Source organism: Neurospora hispaniola (genome assembly GCF_033458365.1).
Source record: "Neurospora hispaniola strain FGSC 10403 chromosome Unknown B0T23scaffold_1, whole genome shotgun sequence".
Taxonomy (NCBI): domain Eukaryota; kingdom Fungi; phylum Ascomycota; class Sordariomycetes; order Sordariales; family Sordariaceae; genus Neurospora; species Neurospora hispaniola.
In genome coordinates this window covers 2,529,741-2,551,471 of record NW_026944406.1, presented here as the reverse complement: position 1 = coordinate 2,551,471, position 21,731 = coordinate 2,529,741, and the positions used below count along the sequence as shown (strand labels likewise).

At 53.0% G+C, this 21,731-nt stretch overlaps 9 protein-coding genes across 9 annotated transcripts; 4 read left to right on the top strand and 5 right to left on the bottom strand.

Annotated features, from left to right (window-relative positions):
- The first annotated feature begins 128 nt into the window (after positions 1 to 128).
- On the top strand, positions 129 to 1,072 carry B0T23DRAFT_14436 (uncharacterized protein). The gene is made up of 2 exons (XM_062832421.1): positions 129 to 467; positions 556 to 1,072. Exons 1-2 carry the CDS (start codon positions 308 to 310, stop codon positions 768 to 770), a joined length of 375 nt encoding a protein of 124 aa, XP_062696942.1. The 5' UTR covers positions 129 to 307; the 3' UTR covers positions 771 to 1,072.
- A 473-nt stretch (positions 1,073 to 1,545) lies between these two features.
- B0T23DRAFT_434384 (putative glycerone kinase isoform) lies at positions 1,546 to 3,898 on the top strand (the record flags this gene model as incomplete). The annotated part of the gene is made up of 2 exons (XM_062840494.1): positions 1,546 to 2,935; positions 2,988 to 3,898. The coding sequence occupies 2 exons, from the start codon at positions 1,546 to 1,548 to the stop codon at positions 3,554 to 3,556; spliced, it is 1,959 nt and encodes a 652-aa protein (XP_062696941.1). The 3' UTR covers positions 3,557 to 3,898.
- Positions 3,716 to 5,166, bottom strand: B0T23DRAFT_409366 (small nuclear ribonucleoprotein Sm D2). Its single transcript, XM_062839369.1, has 5 exons — positions 4,882 to 5,166; positions 4,750 to 4,782; positions 4,550 to 4,601; positions 4,267 to 4,472; positions 3,716 to 4,181 (listed from the first exon to the last, which is right to left on the bottom strand). The coding sequence occupies exons 1-5, from the start codon at positions 4,905 to 4,907 to the stop codon at positions 4,139 to 4,141; spliced, it is 360 nt and encodes a 119-aa protein (XP_062696940.1). The 5' UTR covers positions 4,908 to 5,166; the 3' UTR covers positions 3,716 to 4,138.
- Positions 5,167 to 5,667: 501 nt separating this feature from the next.
- Positions 5,668 to 7,668, top strand: B0T23DRAFT_14313 (ClpP/crotonase-like domain-containing protein). Its single transcript, XM_062832389.1, has 2 exons — positions 5,668 to 5,982; positions 6,057 to 7,668. Exons 1-2 carry the CDS (start codon positions 5,860 to 5,862, stop codon positions 7,458 to 7,460), a joined length of 1,527 nt encoding a protein of 508 aa, XP_062696939.1. The 5' UTR covers positions 5,668 to 5,859; the 3' UTR covers positions 7,461 to 7,668.
- Positions 7,669 to 13,345, bottom strand: B0T23DRAFT_14347 (P-loop containing nucleoside triphosphate hydrolase protein). Its single transcript, XM_062832398.1, has 7 exons — positions 12,908 to 13,345; positions 11,913 to 12,830; positions 11,564 to 11,843; positions 11,232 to 11,465; positions 10,227 to 11,159; positions 8,736 to 10,173; positions 7,669 to 8,657 (listed from the first exon to the last, which is right to left on the bottom strand). The coding sequence occupies exons 1-7, from the start codon at positions 13,142 to 13,144 to the stop codon at positions 7,877 to 7,879; spliced, it is 4,821 nt and encodes a 1,606-aa protein (XP_062696938.1). The 5' UTR covers positions 13,145 to 13,345; the 3' UTR covers positions 7,669 to 7,876.
- A 463-nt stretch (positions 13,346 to 13,808) lies between these two features.
- On the bottom strand, positions 13,809 to 14,971 carry B0T23DRAFT_14318 (uncharacterized protein). The gene is made up of 3 exons (XM_062832391.1): positions 14,917 to 14,971; positions 14,522 to 14,615; positions 13,809 to 14,459 (listed from the first exon to the last, which is right to left on the bottom strand). Exons 2-3 carry the CDS (start codon positions 14,524 to 14,526, stop codon positions 13,898 to 13,900), a joined length of 567 nt encoding a protein of 188 aa, XP_062696937.1. The 5' UTR covers positions 14,527 to 14,615; positions 14,917 to 14,971; the 3' UTR covers positions 13,809 to 13,897.
- A 1,191-nt stretch (positions 14,972 to 16,162) lies between these two features.
- B0T23DRAFT_14252 (uncharacterized protein) lies at positions 16,163 to 16,933 on the top strand. Its single transcript, XM_062832381.1, has 2 exons — positions 16,163 to 16,608; positions 16,728 to 16,933. Exons 1-2 carry the CDS (start codon positions 16,270 to 16,272, stop codon positions 16,860 to 16,862), a joined length of 474 nt encoding a protein of 157 aa, XP_062696936.1. The 5' UTR covers positions 16,163 to 16,269; the 3' UTR covers positions 16,863 to 16,933.
- Positions 16,934 to 18,175: 1,242 nt separating this feature from the next.
- Positions 18,176 to 19,784, bottom strand: B0T23DRAFT_306488 (uncharacterized protein; the record flags this gene model as incomplete). The annotated part of the gene is made up of 2 exons (XM_062834385.1): positions 18,176 to 18,528; positions 18,896 to 19,784. 2 exons carry the CDS (start codon positions 19,782 to 19,784, stop codon positions 18,176 to 18,178), a joined length of 1,242 nt encoding a protein of 413 aa, XP_062696935.1.
- A 712-nt stretch (positions 19,785 to 20,496) lies between these two features.
- B0T23DRAFT_391918 (uncharacterized protein) lies at positions 20,497 to 21,189 on the bottom strand (the record flags this gene model as incomplete). The annotated part of the gene is made up of 4 exons (XM_062837975.1): positions 20,497 to 20,583; positions 20,618 to 20,765; positions 20,799 to 20,991; positions 21,120 to 21,189. The coding sequence occupies 4 exons, from the start codon at positions 21,187 to 21,189 to the stop codon at positions 20,497 to 20,499; spliced, it is 498 nt and encodes a 165-aa protein (XP_062696934.1).
- Positions 21,190 to 21,731: the final 542 nt, after the last annotated feature.

Sequence of the window (21,731 nt, the reverse complement as noted above, 5' to 3'; positions counted from 1 at the left end):
CTGGAGCTCCTCTGCAGGAATAGAAAAAATGATTGTTTTGACCTTCAGACGACAGAAGCAAAGCGCACATTGTCTTTGTACAACGAAGGGATTTCGTGACGTCATCTCCACCTAAATAGTGACCACTTACACCTGCTTCATGTCTTAATTGAAGCCATGAAAATGCCCGTCTGAAGTTGTGTTCTCGTGTTTGAACCCTTCTCAAACTCTTTCTTGTCTGCCCTTAGTTGTCAATAATCGAAAGCTAGTACCACCGCTCTCTCTTCTCTTCCATCACCACCAACCCATCTTCCACGGCATCATCACCATGTCAACAAACCCCAACACCGTCAGCCCACCCGGGGCCGAGGGACAAGATCCCTCAGACTACAAACCCCAGCTTGATCAGATTGCGGACCAGAAAAGAAAGGGTCCCGAGGAGCAACAACAACCCCAACAAAGCGGAGGAAGCGGGATCGTCGACAAGAGTATGTCATAACCCAGTCTTCGTCGTCCAACATTCGTCTGCAACATCCCAAGCTTACCTATCCCTACTCGTGCTACAAACACAAACAGTCTCGGAATACGTCCCAGCATCAGTTAGCGAAACGATTGGACTAGGAGAGAAGCAGCAGCAGCAGCAGCAAGAAGAGATGAAGCCCAAGGAAGGAGACCTCAGCGCTGTACCACCGCACCGTCCTCATCACGATGAACAGATTCAAGAGTTCATTAGGGATCAGCATCGGAGCAAGGAGATTTTGGGTGATGATGAGGAGACAAAGGGTAATTGAAGGGTTAGGGGCTGAGGGGTGATATTTAGCAAGCGGGAGGGGGTTCGAAAGAGAGCGAGTGCGCTTTCAACAATGACCACATGTTCAAACTATCTCTACAACCGTCTCTTTAACTCTTTAAATTCTCTGAAATAACACCTTCAACAATCTTAGTAATCAGCATGGCATCCTCTACTTCGGCTTAAAGTGACAACAACATCGTCGATCTCTTCTCCTTATGTAACATCAAGGCGGCCCGCATGAGGACTGAATGACAGGTCCCGAGTCGACTCTGAGACCCCCGGGAAGCGGGAAGCGTCAACCCCGCCCCCCGCTTTCATACTAGCATCACGTCCTTGCCTGTCTCGTCCCACTCAACACCAAGTACCATACTTACACAGGGGTCTTCCGGCATCCTCCTCCATCTTCTTTCTTTCGAAATCCTATCCCAACATCACTCTCTCTGGCTTCCAAGTTTGCCTCTGATCCACTAAGTAACTGTCGATCATCAACCGGTTAACAAACTTGTTGAAGCTCAACAGAACTTTGAACATCCCGGACTTCCATCCACCTCGTCATCATTTTTGAATCATCTGCATTATCGATAGATACTATACGGAGCGTCTGCTTGACAGCTTAAATAACTGAGAACCACCACTTCATCCAACTTTGATAAAAATCCACGTCTTCACCATATTAGACATATTCTACAGTACATAGCCACCATCTTACCAACCTTACACTCTTACCCACCAAACCCATCCATCCAATATCTTACAACCAACCACCTCCAAAAATGTCCAACCGACACTTCATCAACGACCCCCAACACCTCGTCCTCACATCCCTGCAATCCACCACCCTCCTCAACCCCGGCATCGCCCTCGACGCCCACAACAAAATCGTCTACCTGCGTCCCGGCTACGGCCATGTCTCCTCCTCCTTCTCCTCCTCCAACCAAAGACAAAAAGTCTCCCTCATCTCCGGCGGCGGCTCCGGCCACGAACCTTCCTTCTCCAGCATGGTCGGCCGCGGTCTCCTCTCCGCCTGCGTAGCAGGTACCATCTTCGCTTCCCCCTCCGCCGAACAAGTCCGTACAGCGATCATGGGGCGGGTTGAAAACAACGAGCCCTCCTCCTCCTCCTCCTCCTCTCTTGAACATGGACAACAACAGGGAGGAGAGGATGCGGGCGGGGTCCTGGTGGTTGTCATGAACTACACCGGCGACGTGCTCAACTTTGGCCTAGCCGTAGAAAAAGCCAAAGCCGCAGGGGTGAACGTGGAGATGGTGGTTGTCGGGGATGATGTCGGTGTTGGACGGACTAAAGCTGGGAAAGTAGGCAGAAGAGGCATTGCGGGGACGGTGTTAGTCCAAAAGATTGCGGGAGCGCTGGCTGCGCAGGGACGGAGTCTCAAGGAGGTGACAAAGGTGGCCAATTTGGCGGCGGAGAATATCGTCAGTGTCGGCGCCAGTCTGGAGCATGTGCATGTTCCGGGGAGAAGGGCGGAGGCGGAGGGCGCCGAGTTCAAGGTGTTGAAGGAGGGCGAGGTGGAGATTGGCATGGGGATTCATAATGAGCAAGGGAGCAGTAGGGAGAAGGGGATTGGGTTGCCGGAGTTGGTGGGGAAGATGTTGAAGCAGTTGCTGGATCGGAACGATGAGGACAGGGCGTTTGTGAATGTGAATTCGAATGAGGTGGTGCTGTTGGTGAACAACCTCGGTGGTGTCAGCCCGTTGGAGATGGGCGGGATTGTCACCGAGGTGGTGACGCAGTTGGCGGAACAACCGTATGAGATCAAGCCCGTGAGGATCCTGAGCGGCACGTACATGACGAGCTTGAATGGGTTGGGATTTAGTATCTCGCTGTTGAATGTGGTTAACACGGACATTGGCGGACCGGGCATGATTGACCTGCTGGATTACCCGTCTGAGGCGACGGGTTGGACAGCGCCCATCTCCAAGCTGACTTGGGAGGAGCAGCGGGAAAACAAGAATACCCGGGAGAATGAGGTCAAGTCCGAGGAGGAGGTGAGGCCTTGTGGTCTAACGTATGATCCCCAGGAGGCGCAGAAGCAGCTGGTTGCCGGTCTGAAGGCTGTCATCGCCGCCGAACCGGATGTGACCAAGTACGACACCATGGTGGGTGATGGCGATTGTGGTATCGGTCTGAAGCGCGGCGCTGAGGGTATGTCTCCCTAGCAAGAAACCCTTTTTTCTGATGACTAACAAAATGCCAGCAATCTTGTCGCATCTCGACTCCAACCCCCTAACAGGCGATGCAGCCATTGACCTCGCCAAGATCGTCACCGTGGTCGAGCAAACCATGGACGGTACCTCGGGTGCTCTCTACGGCATCTTCCTCAACGCTCTGGTCGCCTCTCTCCACACTGTCGGTGCAGGGGAGTCGGACAAGAAAGCTGCTGACGAAAATGCCTGGGCCGCAGCACTTAAACTGAGCTGTGAGGCTCTGTCCAAGTATACGCCCGCTCGTCCCGGTGACCGTACCCTGGTCGATGCCCTCTATCCCTTTGTCGATGCGCTCGAAAAGACCGGTGATGTGAAGAAGGCGGCCGAGGCTGCCAAGCAGGGAGCTGAGGGCACCAAGGGTATGAAGGCCAAGCTGGGCCGCACCGTCTACATTGGCGGGTCTGGATTCGAGCAGGTGCCGGATCCGGGCGCTTGGGGATTGGCAAAGTTCTTCCTTGGACTGGCTGGAATTGAAAAGTCTGATGATTCCAGTGCTAAGCAGGCCAAGGGATCGGATGATGGATGGGAGGAGGTTACAAGAGAGGCGGAATTGCCGTAAGAATGGTGCTGTATGTGATCATGATATACCCCTAGGTAGTTAGTTTGCACCGGCATTTCAATGTGACGTACCAGAAAAACCATGGAGAATCATCCCGTTCAAGCTTTAGCTCGTCGTTAAAAAGCAAAAGAAAACATGACGGGGTCTGCAAGAACCTAAACACGGTTTGGGTATTCTGTTCGATCAAGTTACCAGAAATGAAAGATAAAGAGTTAAACAAAACCAAATACACGTTTGAACGCCGAGCTCACACTAGTTTTCCCTTTGTATGACCTTCCTGATAGCCCCTGAAATTCTGCTTGGGTTTCTCTTCTTTCCTCTCGTTCCTGCGCGGCGCCTTTTCACGGGGCGTTTTGAATTGCTTTCGTGGTTGTGTCGTCATCATGGTCGATCGAGCGGTTGAGTAGTAGTAAGGTGATATAGTCCGCATGTCTCTCGATTCGGTCGACCAACAATAGGTACCCTTCCCGGGCTCATCCCCACTCCATTCGAGCCATTAACCCTAAGTGGTGCTGGCGCGTGTCTTCGCCGTGCAAGTAAAATAAACCTCCAACCTAAACATTTTGCCATGCTATTCGTAAACTAGCTGAGGAGGACAAGGATGACGGAATCGCCTCTCAGGAACCTGCCAGGAAAGTGAAACATGTCAGCCATTGGTCTTCGCTTCTTCTGGGCGAGAAAAACAACAGATGAAAAGGAAGTGCACAAACATCTTGCTGATAAACCTGTCCTTGTTTACGGGCTTGCCCTTCTTGCCATTGGCCAGTCGGGGCGTCTCGGTCCACATCTCTTTGACGTTCTCCAGCACCATGTTCATGTGGCGATCGAAAGCCTTGACGCGCGCAAGGATCTTGCGCCCATTGCGGACGGAAATGAGAACTTGGGAGTGGCTGCGGACAGCCGTCTGGAGGATGGACTGCGGAAAGGAGTGTCATATTAGTCGCTGCTCCGTGTCGAAAGGGTTGTGGATCAAAGCTTATAGGGCATATGTACCAGAGGACCGGCGGAGAACTCGTGCTCTTCGAGGAGAGAAACTTCGTATTCACTGTATCAGACGAGTTGATTAGCTTTGTGGTTTGGCTGGGCGGGCGTCGTGGTCTTGGGTCGCAAAGAGGAGGAGCTGGGAGCAGCAGGGCGGGCGAGATGACGGTGGGAACAGAGGGAGGTGATGTTGACAAGAGGATATAACGTACGTAAGCTCATTGCGCGGCTTCGTGAGAAGCTCCCTATATAGTAGGCAGTTGTTAGTCACGTTGGTTTCGTTGGAACGTCCATGGGCTGCCCGCGCACATGGATTGATGCTGGAGGATGGGATAGCTACTAACTGAATCTTTGCATCCGCTGAAGCCATGACGATGGTGTTTTGGTCTGGAGGTGAATTGGAGTGGTACTGAAATGTAGGTTGGGGCAGAGAAGCTGTGGTTTCGTCTTTGTCACAAAAATGCTTGTTGACGTCGAGTTGTTGCTTTGCGCGGTGTGGGTTGGTTGCCCGTGTACGGTAGAAGCCTGGACAATAGTTGCTGTAATGGACGGATGCTATCGCTATCTTCAATCCACGAAATGTTGCAGCAGCGGACGGCCAGGCGCGGCGGCGACTCGGAGCGTGGAGCTACAGCACACGCGCCAAGCTTTTCTGGGAACCGTCTTCAAAGTTTGGCGATTGGATGACAAGCTCATGGTGGATCCCAATGCGAAAGGCTGAGGACCGCTCCGGTGACAGGTGCTGCCAGCCCCGCCGAACCCGACATGCTCCCCCGGACAGCCGGGGCAGCGGGTTTCCAGTGAGCGGAGGGCCCGAGCGTCGCTTCTGGAAAATGACAAGTTTAAATGGATATCATCGGCCGGAGGATATTCCAGATTCTAGCGATAGCGGCGGGGATTCGGCAGGTTCCACAGCTACACCATTAGCTCCCCCGTAACCCCGCCCCGGGGATTGCCAGGCGCGGTGCCCTTGAAAATCAATTGAAGTTGGAGCTCCATTTCGCGTTGAATTCCGGAGCAGCAAAAAGTGGATTTGCAGATACTCTCGCTATCACTTATCACGGTTCCTGCATCCACGCGGCATTCAGATCATTGGTGATTGTTCTCCCGTTTTCCCTTTCCCAGCCCAGGAAAACGAGTCCCGAAAAAAAGTGCCCAAGTCCCTTGGCCGGTCTATGATGCAACAACGGTGCTAAACAGCCTCGGGGTGGATTTTGGACTTAGTATTTTTCTTCCATATTGACCCTGGGTCTTGTTATTCCATTCCTATTCTAGACAAAGCCAGCCGCCAGCCAGCCAGCCAATTACCAAAGTGTACATCGATGTTGGTCTCCAAGTCCATTGCCAGCCGCGCCGGCTTGGCTTCTGCTGTTGCTTCTCGCAGCTGCCGACCAAGCTTCACCGCGATGCCGCTCAGAGCCAAAGTCCTGGGCCAGCAGGCCCCAGTAAGACGCTCCTTGGGAAGACAAAAGCCATGGACACGGACACAGCTAACACGCTCGCCGCCCCCTCCTCCCAGATCTCGACCCAAGCCGCCGCCGAGTTGTTCAAGCCCGTCGAGGGTGACGAGCCCGAGGATGTCCTCTTCAACAGTCTATACAATCTCCGCTCCGTCGAGCTCAACCGCCCAGCCAAGTACAACGCCCTCAATGGCTCCATGATCCGCAAGATCGCGCCCCGTCTCCTCGAATGGGAACGCTCCGACATGGCCAACGTCATCGTCATCAAGGGCTCCGGAGAGAAGGCCTTCTGCGCCGGTGGTGATGTTGCCGCGCTGGCCAAGCAGAACGCCGAGGGCCCCGAGGGCGTCAAGAAATCCGTCGACTATTTCGGCCTCGAATACAAGCTCAACCACCTGATTTCCACCTACACCAGGCCTTACGTGGCTTTCCTCGACGGCATTACCATGGGAGGTGGTGTTGGTCTCAGCATCCACGCCCCCTTCAGAATTGCGACCGAGCGCACTGTCTTCGCCATGCCCGAGACCAAGATTGGCTTCTTCCCCGACGTCGGCGCCTCTTTCTTCCTCCCCAGGATGCCTGGCCAGGTCGGCCCCTACCTCGGTCTCACCAGCGCCCTGCTGAAGGGTGTCCAGGTCTACTACGCCGGCATTGCCACCCACTACCTTCACTCGAGCAGTCTGCCCGCCCTGGAATCCCGTCTTGCCGAGCTTACCCCCCGGGACTACTGGACCATAGAACAGCGCCTTAGCGTCATCAACGACACCATCGAAGAGTTCTCCACCGGTGTCCCCTACGACGAGAATATTGAAATTGGCGGTAAGATTCGCCTTGCTATCGACCGTTGCTTCAAGTACGACAAGATCGACGAGATTATTGCCGCCCTTAAGGAGGAAGCCGCTGAAGGCGCCAAGGGAGGCGTTCAGAGCTGGGCCAAGAACACCCTGGAGGAGCTCACCCAGCGCTCCCCTACTTCTCTCCATGTTACGTTGCGTCAGATGCGCCTCGGCAAGTCTTGGGGCATCGCTCACACGTTCAAACGCGAACACCAGATGGCCGCCAAGTTCATGAAGTCTCACGACTTCAATGAGGGCGTCACCGCATTGCTCATTGACAAGGGGGCGAACGGACCTGCCAAGTGGAAGCCGGCTTCGCTAGACGAGATCCCGCCTGGAGCCAACATCTCTGAGGACTACTTTAGGAACGACCCAGAGGTCCCTGTGTTGGAGCTGCTCAACGACAGATCCTACATGCAGTATCCCTACAACAAGTTTGGCCTGCCCAACGATTACGACGTCAAGGAGGCGATAGAGAGGGGCAACTTCACCCGGGAAAAGCTCATCGACCACTTCGTCGAGACCAGGCGTGGCAAGCAAGGTGTTCGGGAAGCCGTTTCTGACGTCCTCGATCGTATGGCCGTGCGGAGCAAGGGTACTGAGCATGTCCAATGGAAGAAAGAGTAGAACGGACAAAGATGCTAAGGAGTGGTCGGAGAAATGCTCGTTGTACGATAACCCACCGTGTTGATAATGATGATGATTGCCCCATCCGGCCAGGCTACCTTATTGTCTCAGTTGCCATTTTCCGCTTTTATGTCGAGGATCTCCCGAATTCACAACACGAAGATTTGCTCAGTGTTATTTTATGGATGGCGATAGTACTGTTGCGGCTACTTCTACTTTCACAGACGCTGTGCCTTGGTTTTTTTCCTCAGTGCCGGGTCCTGGAATCTGAAACTTAGCGGCATGCTGTGTGCTTCAAAGTCATGGGTCTCGGATTTCTTTTCAGTGGTGCCACCGGCCTCTGGTAGAAAAAGCTGTGCTGCACATAACATTTCATGCCTATACCCTAGACCTGATACATCTCAGTCAAACCAGTCTCATCCCCTCCCCGAGGCATCACTTCCATGATGAAATCCTCTATACAATTCCCCAAAAACACTACCATTCCCCTCCCTCTCACTGTGAGCCTTCTCAATTAATGCCCCCGGCTCCCCAAACTCAACCATCTCCCCACTCTTCAACACCGCCACTAAATCAAACCTCTCAATGTACGTTAGCCGATGCACCACCGCAATAACCGTATGCTCCTTAAACTCCGTGTCAATAACCTCTTGCATCACCGCCTCCGTCTTCTCATCCACACTACTCATCGCCTCATCCAGCACCAAGATTCTCCTCTGATCCTTGAGCAGCAACGCCCTCGCTAGCGCCAGCAGCTGCAGCTCGCCGACGGACCACTCCGAGGTGACCAGCTCGCTGTCGAGAGTCTGGCCGTTGGCGGTTACGCGGCCCGGCCAGAGGGTGACGAGTCGGAGGGCGGATTCCATCTTGGCTGTTGCCTCAGCAGGCGGCAGGTGGGAGAGATGGCCGAAGGGATCGAGGTTGAAGGCTAAGCTGGTGTTGGGGATGAAGAAGGGGTCTTGTGGGATCACATTGAAGATGTGACGGGAGCGAGGAATGGTGGAGATGTTGAGGGAGTCGATGGTTATGGATCCGGAGGAGAGCGGGATCATGCGTAGAAGGGAGAGGAGGAATGTGGTTTTTCCGGAGCCAGAGGGGCCGATGACTGCTAGTTTGGACCCAGAGGGAATGGTAAGGGTGAGGTTTTTCAGGGCTGGAGGTCCGCTAGTGTTTGTGTTGGTGTTAGAGGAGGTATTGCTAATTGCACGGGAGTAAATTGTTAGTTTGTTTACTTATTCAGGGGCAACATGGGGAAGGGGGTGGTGTGACCCATACCCGTAACTGGCACAGATCATTTCGATCTTGATCTCACCCCTGGAAGGCCATCCCGCCAATCCATCTCCAACGCAGCCACCATTGTCATAGCCTGCGGCCGGATCCTCTTCCTTCGGCGTTGTCCTAACAAAGTCCCTTACCCTCGCCACCGCCCCGATCGACGTTTCCAACCTCGTCCACGCCTGCAACGCCTGCACAATCAGCTCATTAAACGTCATGACCAGCACCAACGACACACCCAAAGCCCCTGCACTGACAGCCGACTTCGACGACCCTGCTTTCTCCGGATCCGGCGCCACCCCAACCGCCACACCCACCAACACAACCGCCATCCCGCCCACCACCAAATCCAACACCAGCGCCAACCACTGCTGAATACAAGCCAGCATATAAAAAGGTTTCTGTGCCTCATCCATCATCCTCGCCAATCTGTCACGGAACCTCTTATCCCACCCAAACGCGCGAATGGTAGCTACACCCCCCGCCGTTACTGTTTCGAGGAAGTGCTTGTACACGGGCGCCTTGGCTTCAATGTCTAGCAATCGCAGCTGTCGTGACGACCGCAGGTAGTACTTTTGTACGAGGAATAGGGTGACGGCGAGTAATGGAACGGTGGCGGCTAGGTATTTTCCCAGGACGCAGATGATGATTAACTGGACGAGGGCGTAGGAACCGGCGCTGGTGAACATGATGGCTTGGATGGGGAGGGTCATGTCTATGAGGTCCATGTCTTGGGAGAAGCGGTTGGTTATGGTGCCGCTGTCTTCTGAGCTTGCGTTGTTATTGTCGTCGCCGTTTGAGTCTGTGGGTGACGACGATGACGACGACGATGACGACTGGGAAAAGAAGGAAAGCGGTGCGGAGAGTACGGAATTCAAAAGGTCCGTATGAAGAGACAAGGCCGTGTTGCTGATGATGTTGATGAGGAAAACGAAGCACTCGCCTACGGTGCCAATTTGCGCGAGAACGACGAGGAGCGTGTAGATACCAAGGTAGTAACCTAGATTTGGATGAGGATCAGGGTTGGAGGCTGAAGGGGTGCTGGCGGAGCTCCAGTCAGAGATCCAAATGGTCATGTAGTTGGATGTTATGGCACCGAGGATGGTGAAGAAGGCCCAGAAGGAGAGACTGAGGGCGCCGGCGCTACGAGCGTAGTAGGCGTACACGGACCAGCTTCCTTGACGACGTTCGAAATTAGGCTTGGTTGCTTGTCGGGTTGTTGTGTCTGAGGGCTTTTGTGTCATGCTGGGGCTTTTGCTGTCCCTTAATATCTCGTCTGTTGCAGACTGCTGCTCCTCCCCGGGCTCGATAACATTGTCGTCGGTCATGGCCATGAGCTTGAGATCACCTCGCGATTGGATCTCGCTGTATGAGCCGATATCCGCGATTTTGCCGCCTTCGAGTACGACAATCTCGTTCATATAGGGGAGAAGGCGCTCTAGAAACTCAGTTAATTACGTGATGATGTGACTATGTAAGGAAGAGACTTACTATTGTGAGTTGCAAGTACAACCGAGACACCCGCCTTACGAAGATGGCCTTGCCTGCTAAACAATCTTGTGGTAATATCCTTAGCAGTTGCAGGATCCAGGCCACTCATAACATCGTCGAGGATAATAACAGGAGCACGAGAGTATACAGCTCTGGCGAGGGCTACTCTTTGCCGCTGCCCTCCGCTCAACGAAGAGCCATTCGTTCCGACGACTGTTTGGTCACCCGCTGCCATACCGTCGAGATCACGACGGAGTCCGCACGATAGAATACACAAATCGTACCATTTCTGGTGGATCTCGAAGTCCTCGCTGCTGCCGGTGATGTTGTGTCGGATGGTATCGTTCATGAGCCAGGCTGCTTGTGGGCAGTAAGCTGCACGGGAGAAGTTGGCGGTGACAGATCCTCGCTGCAAAGTTGTCTCTCCTACCAAGCTCTCCAGAAGCGTGGACTTCCCTGAACCAACTGGACCGATAACTGCCGTAAACCCCGGCTTGATAGTCAAGTTAACACCTTGAAGTACTGGCTCGATGGTATTTGCTGACCAAGAGATATCCGCAGCTGCAAACGAGGCGAGCGCCCCAGGTGTCGTTTCACGGGCCAACGGTCTCGAACCCACCACGCTTCTTAGCTCTGTGCCACTCTCAAAAGAGGCTCCCGCCGACCGTCCCCTGTCCTTAGCCGAGGATAAATCCGATTGTTTTAACTCCTGTTTAGTCAGATATGTCTCAATGCGGCCAAAACACGCCACGGCCTGCATGGCAGCTGGGAAAGCTTGACAGAACATAAGCAAAGGGGTTGTTAACAGGTTAATGAGCGAGAGAGAGGCGAAAGCTTGTGCTGCTAGTAGGTTTTGGTCTTTCTTCACTGCCGACATGATACCATAGACGACGAAAGTCGCGTAGGGGGCGACACCATTTCCTGGTGCGTTGGCTATGTATAGGTTAGCTTCGTGGCTCAAATTCAGACTTGTCGGCCAGTATGACGGAGTAGGTATTGACTTACAAACTTGGATATTCCAAAGCAAATATTTGCGGAACTTCTCTGAAGTCTTCAGCTCGGCTCTGCGTAAGCCCTCGATGATATTGCCTAGTACGCCGGTAAGTCCCAGCATCTTGACGGCTTTCATGTCACCGAGCATGTTGGCCGTGACGGCGACTCGCTTTTGGACCCGCTCGTTCCATGCTACTTGTGCAGGCCCGGTGCCTGCTCCGATGAAGGATGCTCCGACAACGCATACTGTGAAAGTTTGAGTCTGATATCAGCTTATTTGACCCATCGTAAAGTAGTACATGTAGAAAAGAGATCAGAGAGCCGGTCAGGAAAGCTCAACTTACCCAGGCAGATCACCAGTGGAACGATGGCAGCATACGATACCTGGCGAGCCAACAACCAGATGGCAATGCCAACGCCCGGTACAGATGCCCATAGCTCATGAACATTCTTGATACTCGTGACAATACGTTCCACATCCGTTCCCATTAGAGTGACTGCTGCAGAGTCCTTGACGTCAACGGCCCGAAGAGCAGTGGTATGCTGATAAACCATAGCGATAAGTCCTGAGCGGATTCGAGCAATCATCCGGTTCGTCTGTCGCCAGTATATCGCTCTTGAAACCTACACCCATCACGTCAGTTAACGGTGTCCAACCCATGAAGGAATACATATTGTGATAGTATCACTCACAGCAATACCAACATACAACAACACAAACCCGCCCACCAACGCTCTCCCAAAATATCCTGGCTGCGGCGCCTCAATCTCCTCATCCCCACGCTCTCCCCCTTTCCGCTCCCTCGAAGCCAAATACCCAACAACCGCCTCAATCAAAAACGGTTGACAGAGACTAAACCCCAACAACGCCAACCTCGGCACCACCGCCGACCAGAAAGGCCATTTGTTCGCCTCATACGCCGCGCGAATCAGCATCCACCCTTTCTTCTTTTCCCCAGCTTCCTCTCCCTTTCCTTTCCCCTTCTCTTGCTTCCCACCGTTCCCACTCTTCGCCTGTTTTTCTTGTGCCAGCAGTAGCAACCTCCTAAAAACCTCCTCCATTTCATCCCCCGCGCTCTCCACCCTCAACTCCCCATCCACACCCGGAATATCCCCCATCCCCAAAGTCTTCTTATACCCGACCTGCAAGAACGGTAACAACCAAGCAAAGAACCCACGGCTCCAAAACCCGGCTGTTTGCTCCTTGGTGACGACGATGTGTTTGTATCGCGGTTGGAGAAGCGTGAATTTGCCGAGGGACTCGGTGACGGCGACGAGGGTGGTGAGAGCGAAGATGAGGGTCCAGAGGACTTGGAGGACCAACAAATGGGGGATGGGGTTGATGGGGCTAGTGGGGGAGCTGGGGGAAGCATGAAGGAGGTAAAGGGTGCGAAGGCGCGGGATGGAGAGGATGGTGGAGGCGGAGAAGTAGATTACCAGGAGATCGGAGGGGTGGATGGTGCGTTGGTCTTCGAGGAGGGAGAGGAGGGTGGACGAGACAAGGGAGATGGTGGTGAGGAGGGTGGCGGGGAGGGAGAGGGTGGTCCGAAGAGATTTGGTGGTGTAGATGGTGTTGAGAACGTGGAGGGTAAAGAGCGCGGAGAGGAGCGTCTGCGATAGATGTTAGCTGTGGTTCGGACTGGTGTTTGTGGTGGTGGTGAAGGAGTACTGAAAGGGATGGAACCTACCAATTTCCCAATTGCCAACCGCCTTGAAGTGAGTTTGACTGGACTCTTCCATAATGACCAAAACCGCCATGGAACGGAAAGGAGGAACAAAACAGCTGGGAGAAGCATGAAGAAGCCATCTTCGAAGAGCAGGGTGAAGTCAAACTCTCGACATGCTGCATTGACCCGGGGACCGAACTGTCGGTCCGCCTTGAGCCCGGATGAACAGGCATCGCCGCCGGGCAGTGTTGATGCCATTGATGTTGGTTCGTATCTCTCTACCAAGTTGGTGATGAGGATGCGAATAGCTTCATTTTCGTCTGTTGAAATGAGATGCCCAGGATATCTTATACGTTGCTCACCATGTTAGAAATACGAATTGAGCCGCTGCCCCCCTAGCACGGGAGAACGATAGCGCTTGCGCGGGAGCGGCCAACGACAACACCACGCTTGTTTGTTAATCCAGATTAGGAAGGTGAATGTAATCTTGGCCGAAGGCCTACGCGTTCTCGGCCTTCCTGTACGTAGCTGTCCGCGTAAGCACTATCTGGCTTTTGATTGTTAGCTTCTATGGTTCTCTCTTCTGTTTATGTGGTAGACTCTTGTTATTTCACATGTCACATCACAGTGCTGAAGGTTTGTTGACATCGGCAAAATGAGTCATGGACTCGTTTTAGCATGACTTGGTGCGAAGAAGCAGTCAATCCGAGCACACCTCATGGGCTTCAGGAAGGATCGCTTATTCCAACAAACATTGTTTCCGCCCACTGCAACCCACCCCAATACCTGCAGGTTCGATTTGGTCACTTCATAGAATTTATCAGTATCACACATTACTTGGTGACCGTCTCGTCAACAAGATGTTTCAGTACTCATATCCTATTAGTTATAAAACTAAATCCGAAGATCCAAATACGACATTATGCGTATACCCAGAATCAAAGAACCCGAACCCAGACTGAAAGTCGTTCAACACGCCTAAAAAAGGAAAACATCGAAAGGTTGCTTGGCTTAAGCAAAGTTAAATAACGCCAACGCCGCGCCAACCAACAATCCCACGCTCGTCTTCAAGCTCATCGTCCTCGCCCGCGGCGCACCAGCCGTCTGAACCGGCATCTGTCCACCAGTCTGCGACGGCACCATCACCACAACACTAGTAGACATGGTCGGCTGAGGGCCCGGTCCCGGGGCAGGGCCAACATTGGTTGGGATAGGACTCTGAGTCGGCATCGTGAAGGTCTGGGTAGGTCCGCCATGGCAGGCATTGCAATCAGTGACAGTAGTCACGACGAATCCGGGAGGGACGACTCCCGTGGGCTGGGCCCATGAGTCCCGGTCGCCGGTGCACTCCTCGGTGACGGTGTAAGTGGCATGGCAAGGGCCGGGGCCGTGGTGGCAGGGAGTAGGGAGGGTGACGCAGTATTCGGTGGTGAAGACGGGGGCGGCGGTTTGAGTCTCGATGGGCTCGGCATCGCAAGACCAGAAGGTGGCGGAGGTGAGAGGGCCGTGGGAGGCAACGGCTGGAGCAGCGGACATGGCAGCCGCGGCTGCTGATACGGGAGCGTCCCAGGAGCTGTGATGATATGTGTTAGTGATGGGTTTCTTGGTGTCGTGAGGGCTCCTGGCTCGACTTACTCCATTTTGTATGTGGAAGTGATTCAAAATATACTTGAGGTTGATTTGAAAAAGCGAAGAGGACAGAGAAAGAGATACTTGGGATTATAGAAGACTGTTCGAGTGTCGGCTCACTGGACTAACGAATGACTGGTCGTTGCAGAACGATGGGATGGAGAGAGAAAAAGCAGGAAGGAGTATGAAACGGTCACCATCGTCCAAGGTCTTATACCGCAACCACTTGTCGTTGTGATCTTGTACCTCGCTCACTTGAGTTCCATGTGCAGTGTTTACGATCATTGTTGACCGAGAGCACAGCCGGAAACATTTCTCGCCAGCCATCTCGGCGGCCGGTGGTGGTGGTCGTGGAATGGGAAGACATTACCCGCATTCCGAATCTCAGGGTTGTGTCTCACCTCCTCAGCTGCTGCCCAAACCGATGCCGTACAGATGACAGTCAAGGCCATGCGCCGGGCGGATTTCGAGAGCATGCCGAGCATAAAGTAGCGTCATCTGGGAACAATTCGCGCCATCAGTGGTGAGGTTCCTGGAGAGGACTGAGACCGTAAGATTGAGAGCATCGAACAGCAAATGTGACTTCAAGTGTGAGGAAGTTCAATAAACAAACAAGTAACTCTTTGCATTTGACAGCAAACAGTGTACGCGTGTGCGTAATGTCCTCAACATCTCATGGGCCCTGGCATAGCATCGTGAAGTCCGTGTCCTGGGAGGTTTGGAACTTAACAAAGTTGTGATCAAGTGCACGGAGGGTATGGATCGTGCACACCAAAATCCTCCACTCGGGCAACAAACTTCGACAGACATCGACGGAATGAACACAGCAACACACTGCAATCACAAATGCGAACAAGGCATATCAGCTCGCTCTTAACATGAGCGTCGTGCAAAAGCAGTCACAAGAAGCAAAACCCCCCAGATCGTGTCAACTTGCCAAGGAGAAAATAACACTTGGGCAAGTGGGAATGTCTCCAATCTATCAGCACTTCATCGCCCACAGTGTAAAGGGCGTGAAACTTCCTATCAAGGAATATCTATCTCCGAAGCGCGGAGTCCTAAAGAGGACCCCAGGCAACTCGACACCGTTGGTACTAGTGAAGGTCGTGGCAGCTTCGTGTATACTTTTTGATCTAAGGAAAAAAAAAAGGAAAAAGAAACTTCAAAAGAGGTGCGGCCGAGATTGGTTTTATACCCTTACTGCTGGGAGGAGCGCCCCACTGGCCCACCAGATTTTCTGGTGGGGGCTAGACCGTTTTTGCGTGGATCTATGGCTGGTGAGAAAGTGGCTTTCGTGTGGTCGTACGCATCGATTGCTCCAAGTTGTGGCTTGCATAGATAGCGGCTGCACCACACTCAAAGTTCAAGTTGCCTGCCGCTGCCGCTGCCGCCCCCTGCCTTCCGCAACGCAATGCAGCAAAGCGACGGAGTTGCTCACGCCAAGCGGTCGCTGTCCATCCCTGGCCCTCGTCGTCTGGGCTTCGCTTCAAAGAACCGACGAGAACCTCGACGACCTAATTGCGAATCCATCCGTAGCTGAACAAATACAACTCTTGAGAATCATCCTCCATCTATCCAAATTCGGTGTCCCACTTGCGACCGAAGTCTGTCTACGAATCAATCACTCATAACCCAATCCGCGACACAGCGCGCTCCCAACTGCGAACTGCGAACTTCTCACAGTACCAACTGCAACATCTGATCCCAGGGCACCTTCGAGCCACGCGCGCGCGACGTGCGCCCGCTCTACAACGATGCCCTCGGACGACTATTCCACTGTTGCCCGCGGGCCTCTCAAGCTCAAGGGCGTCGTGGCCGGGGGTAAAGTCAAGAAAAACAAGAAGAAGAAGGACAAGTCCGACCTCGAGAAGAACCTATCGACCGGCGACAACAAGTCACCAGTAACCAGCAACAACGATGATGACGAGAAGCAGTTACAAAAGCGAGACTCGGAGAGTCTAGGCGCAGATATAGTAGACAGCCAAGATGAGGAACGAACGAGAAGAGCAACAAGCCAAAGTCAGGAAAGGGAAGAAGACGATGAGACGAAAACCGAGGCGGAGAGGAGGTTCTTGGAGGCCAAGAGGAAGAGGGTACGTCTCTTCTTTTGTTTTTTTTTTCCTACCTCTTTCGCTGTCCAACTGAGCCCAGCGCACCGCAGCATAGTTTTGCAAGCCTGAGTGACACTAACCTTTCTGTCATCCAAAAACAGCTAAAAGAAATGATGGAATCCGGCCGCGTCCGCCCCGAGCTGCTCAAGACACACAAGCAGCGCGTGGAGGAGTTGAACGCGCACTTGTCCCGCTTGAGCGAGCATCATGATATGCCCAAGATTGGACCTGGTTGAGAAAACAGAGACCACAAAAGAGAGAGAGAGAGAGAGAGAAAGGAAAACAGGGAATCCAAGCGACAAAAGACGAAGGGGAAGCCAGCCCGAGGATGCCTGGGCTGGTATGTGGTATATGGTATGTGGCTTGCGGAATGCACATCAACCAGCAACTGCCCACTTTGCCCACCCAAAAGACGTGGCATCCACTGGCATACCAGATACGGGAACAAGAGAGGAGACGAAGAAGAGCTGATGGCCCGATGCTCGCGTGTCCGGTGAATTGGAATCCAGGACCCAGTGGCAAGATGTCAGACATCCAGTTAAACCGGGAACACTTCGCGGATGCCACTGCTGGCGGAACAATGTAAAGGCTGACAGAGTCGGATCCGAAGACATGTTCTCGTCAGACTGGCATGTCAATTGTTCCAGACGAGAAAGGTGGTTGATGTGATGACAGTTGATTTTGTGGCGGGGCAGCATTTGAATGGAAATGGGAATGCCCCGAGAGGCTGCAGATATTCACGAGGTTTCTATTTTTAAACACCGATCCAAGATACCAATCAGAACTCTTTCTACACCATCTTACGTTCATACGAGCTGGACGTCAATCTGAGCTGTTCTTACTCGTGATGGTGTCAACTCCATGTGCTCTTGTCCTGAGCCTGGTTCCTTGTTCTCTTGCGAGACATTTGTCGGATTCACATTGACGAGTGTGTTTTACGGTACCAGTCTCAACAATGTTGATGGTCATTCTATTTCATTCCATCATACCATCCAGATACTATGTACGCACGTTGTCCGTTCTTATGTATAAACCTATATCCCATCCAACCATTCCTCCATTACCGCGTATCCCACTTCTTGAGAGTCACCCAGTGACAACTTAGCTCGTCCCTTTTGTCCTGCCTGCACATCGTACAGACCACAAATTATCCTGTTCCAAAACTGTAGATAGCCTAACCAAATCTCTATGCATGAACCGTTCCCTATACCAAATTACCAAATTGCCTCCTTCCACTTTTGTCACCAAGTATCGGTAAACAAATGCCCTCTTTTTGTCCCAGGAAAAAGGAATGTGGACATACATCGCGACGACGGCAGCGCGCCGCCGCAGAAATGAATGCCTGTGTATATGTGTGTATGTGTGCGTGGTGTTGTTGTAAACCATGGAATGCAAGAACAACAGAAAAAGAATGTAAGTGACGTGACGTAGGTAACCGACGCAATGCAATGCTAAGGCAAACGAAACGCAAATTTGAAAAGCCAAAGCCAAAGCCAAAACCCATATACCAAGACGAAAATAAAAAAAGCAACTTCATCCGCGCTCACGTTCAAGCAAGAGCAAAGCCGAACAATAGCGCTCCCAACACGACAGCCTCAACGACCATCAGCCACCGCCCCGATCCCGGCTGCTGCTGGAGAGAAGAGGCCGCATTCTCGGTCTGAAGGCTGGGAGACGCCCTGGTGGTGCCGGCGCCCACTGTGGGGGTAAGGTCGACGCGGACGGTGCTGGTCTGGGTCACGACGACCTCGACGCCGTCCGAGGTTGAGGTCAAAGTCTGGACGATGACCTTGGAGCTGGGGATCATGGGCTCGTTGGGTTGTTGAGGCTGCTGGGTGGTCTGTGGTTGCTCGGTTGTCTGGGGCTTGGCCTTGGAGGTGGTGCTCAAGGTGGTTGAAGAGACTAAGAGTTCCGTGTTAGTGGATGTTCTCAAGACTACAAGATAAACCGAGCGCTGAGCGCCGGAGTGTCTTCATGGATAAGGTCAAGGGGATGCATGAGGATTTACAGTAAAGAAGTGACACCGACGTAACCACAGTGACCGAGGAAGCTGATACTTCCTGGGATGTGGAGGACGTGATTAAAGAAGAAGAGGTGACACGTGAAGTGGACGTGGACGACGAACCAGAAGAGATGGTCGTAGCTGATGTGGACGACGCTGTCGTCGACACGGATGACATGACATCAGAAGATGAAGTGGTGGTGAGTGAAGTGGATGACGATGATGGTTCAAGAGAAGAAGAAGATCTGGATGAGGTGGACGACGAACCAGATGAAGAAGAAGTGGTGGAAGACACTCCGGCTTCAGAAGACGGCTCGGAAGACGACACAGAAGACGCAGAAGACGTCACAGAAGACGCAGAAGACGACGTTGATATCAGGACGAGAGTTCTCTCACTCTCGCTCACGGACGTACCAGTTGAGCTGGGGCTAGCCTGAGGTGCCGAGGAGGATGTTGACTTGATCGAAGTGGTCGACGTGGTTGAAATGGTCGAGGTGGTCGAAGTGGTCGAAGTAGTGGTGATAGTGACGGGGGGAGCCTGGGTGGTGGTTGACGGCTCGGGCGCAGGTACACTCGATGACGAAGAGCTGGTGGTGACTTGCTGCGCGGAGCTTGACGACGAAGTAGCCTGAGCGCTGGATGAGGCCGAAGAAGTCGGTTGCTGAGTTGACGAAGCGATGGTGGTGTTCGAGTCATCACGCTTGGCCATGCGCAAGACTGCTGTCGCAAGAGGGGCGTTGTCCCGGTGAACGGCCTCGATGGCTTGCTTCTCCGACTCCCATACTCCGTGCTGGAACCGCCCAGGAAATGCTTTGTGAAGGATGTTGTGAAGAGAGTCTTTCGATGCCGCATCCAGCAGGGACTGGAAATTCTCGCCCTCTGCCGATGCAGCTCCCTCATGACACTGAACCCTCTGCTGCCATTTCGATGGACCGGCCGATGTCAAGCCGAAGAAGAACAAGAGGCACAGAGTGACGCTCAAGAGAGCGCGCCTCGACGAGTTCATCTTGTTGTCGGTAGTGGTGCTGGTTGGTAACCTCTGGTCCTCTGGTCTCGTCGAGCGTGTCCTTGCGTCTTCTGATGCCGCCTTTTCAACGTCAACGATGGGAAGCGAGGCTCCGGAAGGGGGCATCTCGAGGGTTTTGTTCGGTCCCATGGTGGCTTGCCGAGGAAAGAGAGTAAGTCTGGGCGGCCTTGTCCTGCAGCAAATGGAGATGGTCAACGGGTGGTGATGTGTGGCGATCCCAAGTGGCTGCCCTATGGAATCGTCTGCAAGCTGTTGGCTGATGGGGCCGTTCTGGAGTCTCGTCAGGGCTGGGTTCCGTTCTTGGGAAGTCCCGGCGTGAAGATTGCGGTCAAGGTATCGAGAAGCTGCAGGACTTGAAACTCAAGGACAGAGATTCATCGACTGACTCCACGAGAAGAGAACTTTTGATTGCAGCAAGCCAGTTAATGGGGACTATTTTAGTGCGGTCGTCCTGCATCGATTGTAAGCACTGTGATCGTCCCGACTCGGTATCTTCTTGTATCTTTCTTGTCCAGGAAGATGATGCGGAACGGAAATAATGGCCTGAGCTGGCTGGAACAGTAACGTTACCGGTCAAGTCAAGCCAACTTAAGCAAGACAAGAGGTAAAACAGGGCAACCCCCCAAGTCCACCCCCAAGTCCACCGAGAAGGAAGGGGATGAAGGAGCTGGGCTGTGAGCCATCGATCAGACTGGTTGAGGATGGCGAGGTGGGACAGAAAACCTGAAGTTGGCGGAAAAACGGAAAGGGCAAGAACTGAAGGGTGAGCGAAGGAGGCTGCTGGGTGATGCTTACCTGGCCAACGTTGCACTTATACCAAGTAAGACAACTAAACGAACCTTCAACGACCTTTGCTATCTTTCTCTTCGTTCCTTCTTCTGTTCTTCACGCAGTTGCCTTTGGTGTTATTCACAGGTTGTTCCTGCCTCTGCCACTATGGAGTAAGTATGGTCTATACACACGATATAGGTAAAATTAATGATAGGACACTCTTCCTGATCCCTTCCACAGTAGATCCTCCTCGCTCCTTCTTCTCCCAACTTGTGTGTTCTTCCAACTTTTCCGCCCATGTTCCAGCGGTCTGGATTGGTCTGTCCAGACTGGCGTTTCCTTGCTCGCTTGTACAGTAGGTACACTACTTACTCAACATGGTAACTTTCCGAGTCCCTGCCATCATGACGCGGCAGCTGGCCCGTATTGATCGTATTGAGTGGATGAATACGGCGAGACGGCATGGGGTGGGGGCTGTTGTTGCGGCGCTCTTTAGCCTCTGTTGATCGGTCCAACATGGCGCAAGTGGACGCCGACAAGGGCCAGGGAGCTTCACTTTTTAGTGCTGTGGACAAGGTGCAGCTGTCATTATCTTTCCTTTCAGACAATGGCTGGAGCCGCCAAGGCTCACCCCAAAACCCATAGACTGCGAGCGCCAAGATTTATCGGTAGCCAGAAATCCGACGAACCGACCTTGGATACCTCTGCGGCTCGCAAACGGAAAAGTTGAAACGGCCATCTGAAAAGACGCGCGGGAAGCCATGACGGTGGTTGCCTACCGCTACGAAGCCTGCTTCCCATTTGTGCGCCTCGGCACCTCCCCCGGGCAGTGGGGGGATGCCTTGCCCAAAGAGGAGATGGTTTCACGACATAAAAACCAAAGGGGGAACCTTGGGGATCTCCCACTCAGAATCAATTGTACCCGAGAGACGCGCGGGCCACGCTCCTAAGACGTTGTACTTTTTGTGAGAATCTGGATGCTTCGTTCGTGTTCGAATTAGCTAATCCCCTGTATTGAAGCGAGGTGTCAGATGACCCGACCCCATACCCAAAGCTTCCTAACCCAGTAGTCCGTACATTTATATAGAAAATTGGTCCGACCTACCAAAATGAAAAGTTGATATAATTACTACAAAATATATTCGTACGGAGTCACTTTAATAGCAATATTAAATAAGATTATTTCTCCTTACAAGGCCGAAATATACCGCTTACAATTGTGACGGCGCGGCTCAGCCGCTGGTCACTGGCATTCACTACCGCCTGGCTCAACAGACCCCACCAGGTTCTTGGCAACGCACAGGA

Coding starts and splice junctions, on each gene's coding strand:
- B0T23DRAFT_14347 (XM_062832398.1), bottom strand. CDS start 13,144: ATGGCATCAACACTGCCCGGCGGCGATGCCTGTTCATCCGGGCTCAAG. Junction 11,844..11,912: donor TGTTGTATGTTGGTATTGCT/GTGAGTGATACT, acceptor TGATGGGTGTAG/GTTTCAAGAGCGATATACTG. Junction 8,658..8,735: donor ATGATCTGTGCCAGTTACGG/GTATGGGTCACA, acceptor CCGTGCAATTAG/CAATACCTCCTCTAACACCA.
- B0T23DRAFT_409366 (XM_062839369.1), bottom strand. CDS start 4,907: ATGGCTTCAGCGGATGCAAAGATTCA. Junction 4,783..4,881: donor TCAGCGGATGCAAAGATTCA/GTTAGTAGCTAT, acceptor CCTACTATATAG/GGAGCTTCTCACGAAGCCGC. Junction 4,602..4,749: donor AAGCCGCGCAATGAGCTTAC/GTACGTTATATC, acceptor CGTCTGATACAG/TGAATACGAAGTTTCTCTCC.
- B0T23DRAFT_14313 (XM_062832389.1), top strand. CDS start 5,860: ATGTTGGTCTCCAAGTCCATTGCCAGCCGCGCCGGCTTGGCTTCTGCT. Junction 5,983..6,056: donor TCCTGGGCCAGCAGGCCCCA/GTAAGACGCTCC, acceptor CCCTCCTCCCAG/ATCTCGACCCAAGCCGCCGC.
- B0T23DRAFT_14436 (XM_062832421.1), top strand. CDS start 308: ATGTCAACAAACCCCAACACCGTCAGCCCACCCGGGGCCGAGGGACAA. Junction 468..555: donor AAGCGGGATCGTCGACAAGA/GTATGTCATAAC, acceptor AAACACAAACAG/TCTCGGAATACGTCCCAGCA.
- B0T23DRAFT_14252 (XM_062832381.1), top strand. CDS start 16,270: ATGCCCTCGGACGACTATTCCACTGTTGCCCGCGGGCCTCTCAAGCTC. Junction 16,609..16,727: donor TGGAGGCCAAGAGGAAGAGG/GTACGTCTCTTC, acceptor ATCCAAAAACAG/CTAAAAGAAATGATGGAATC.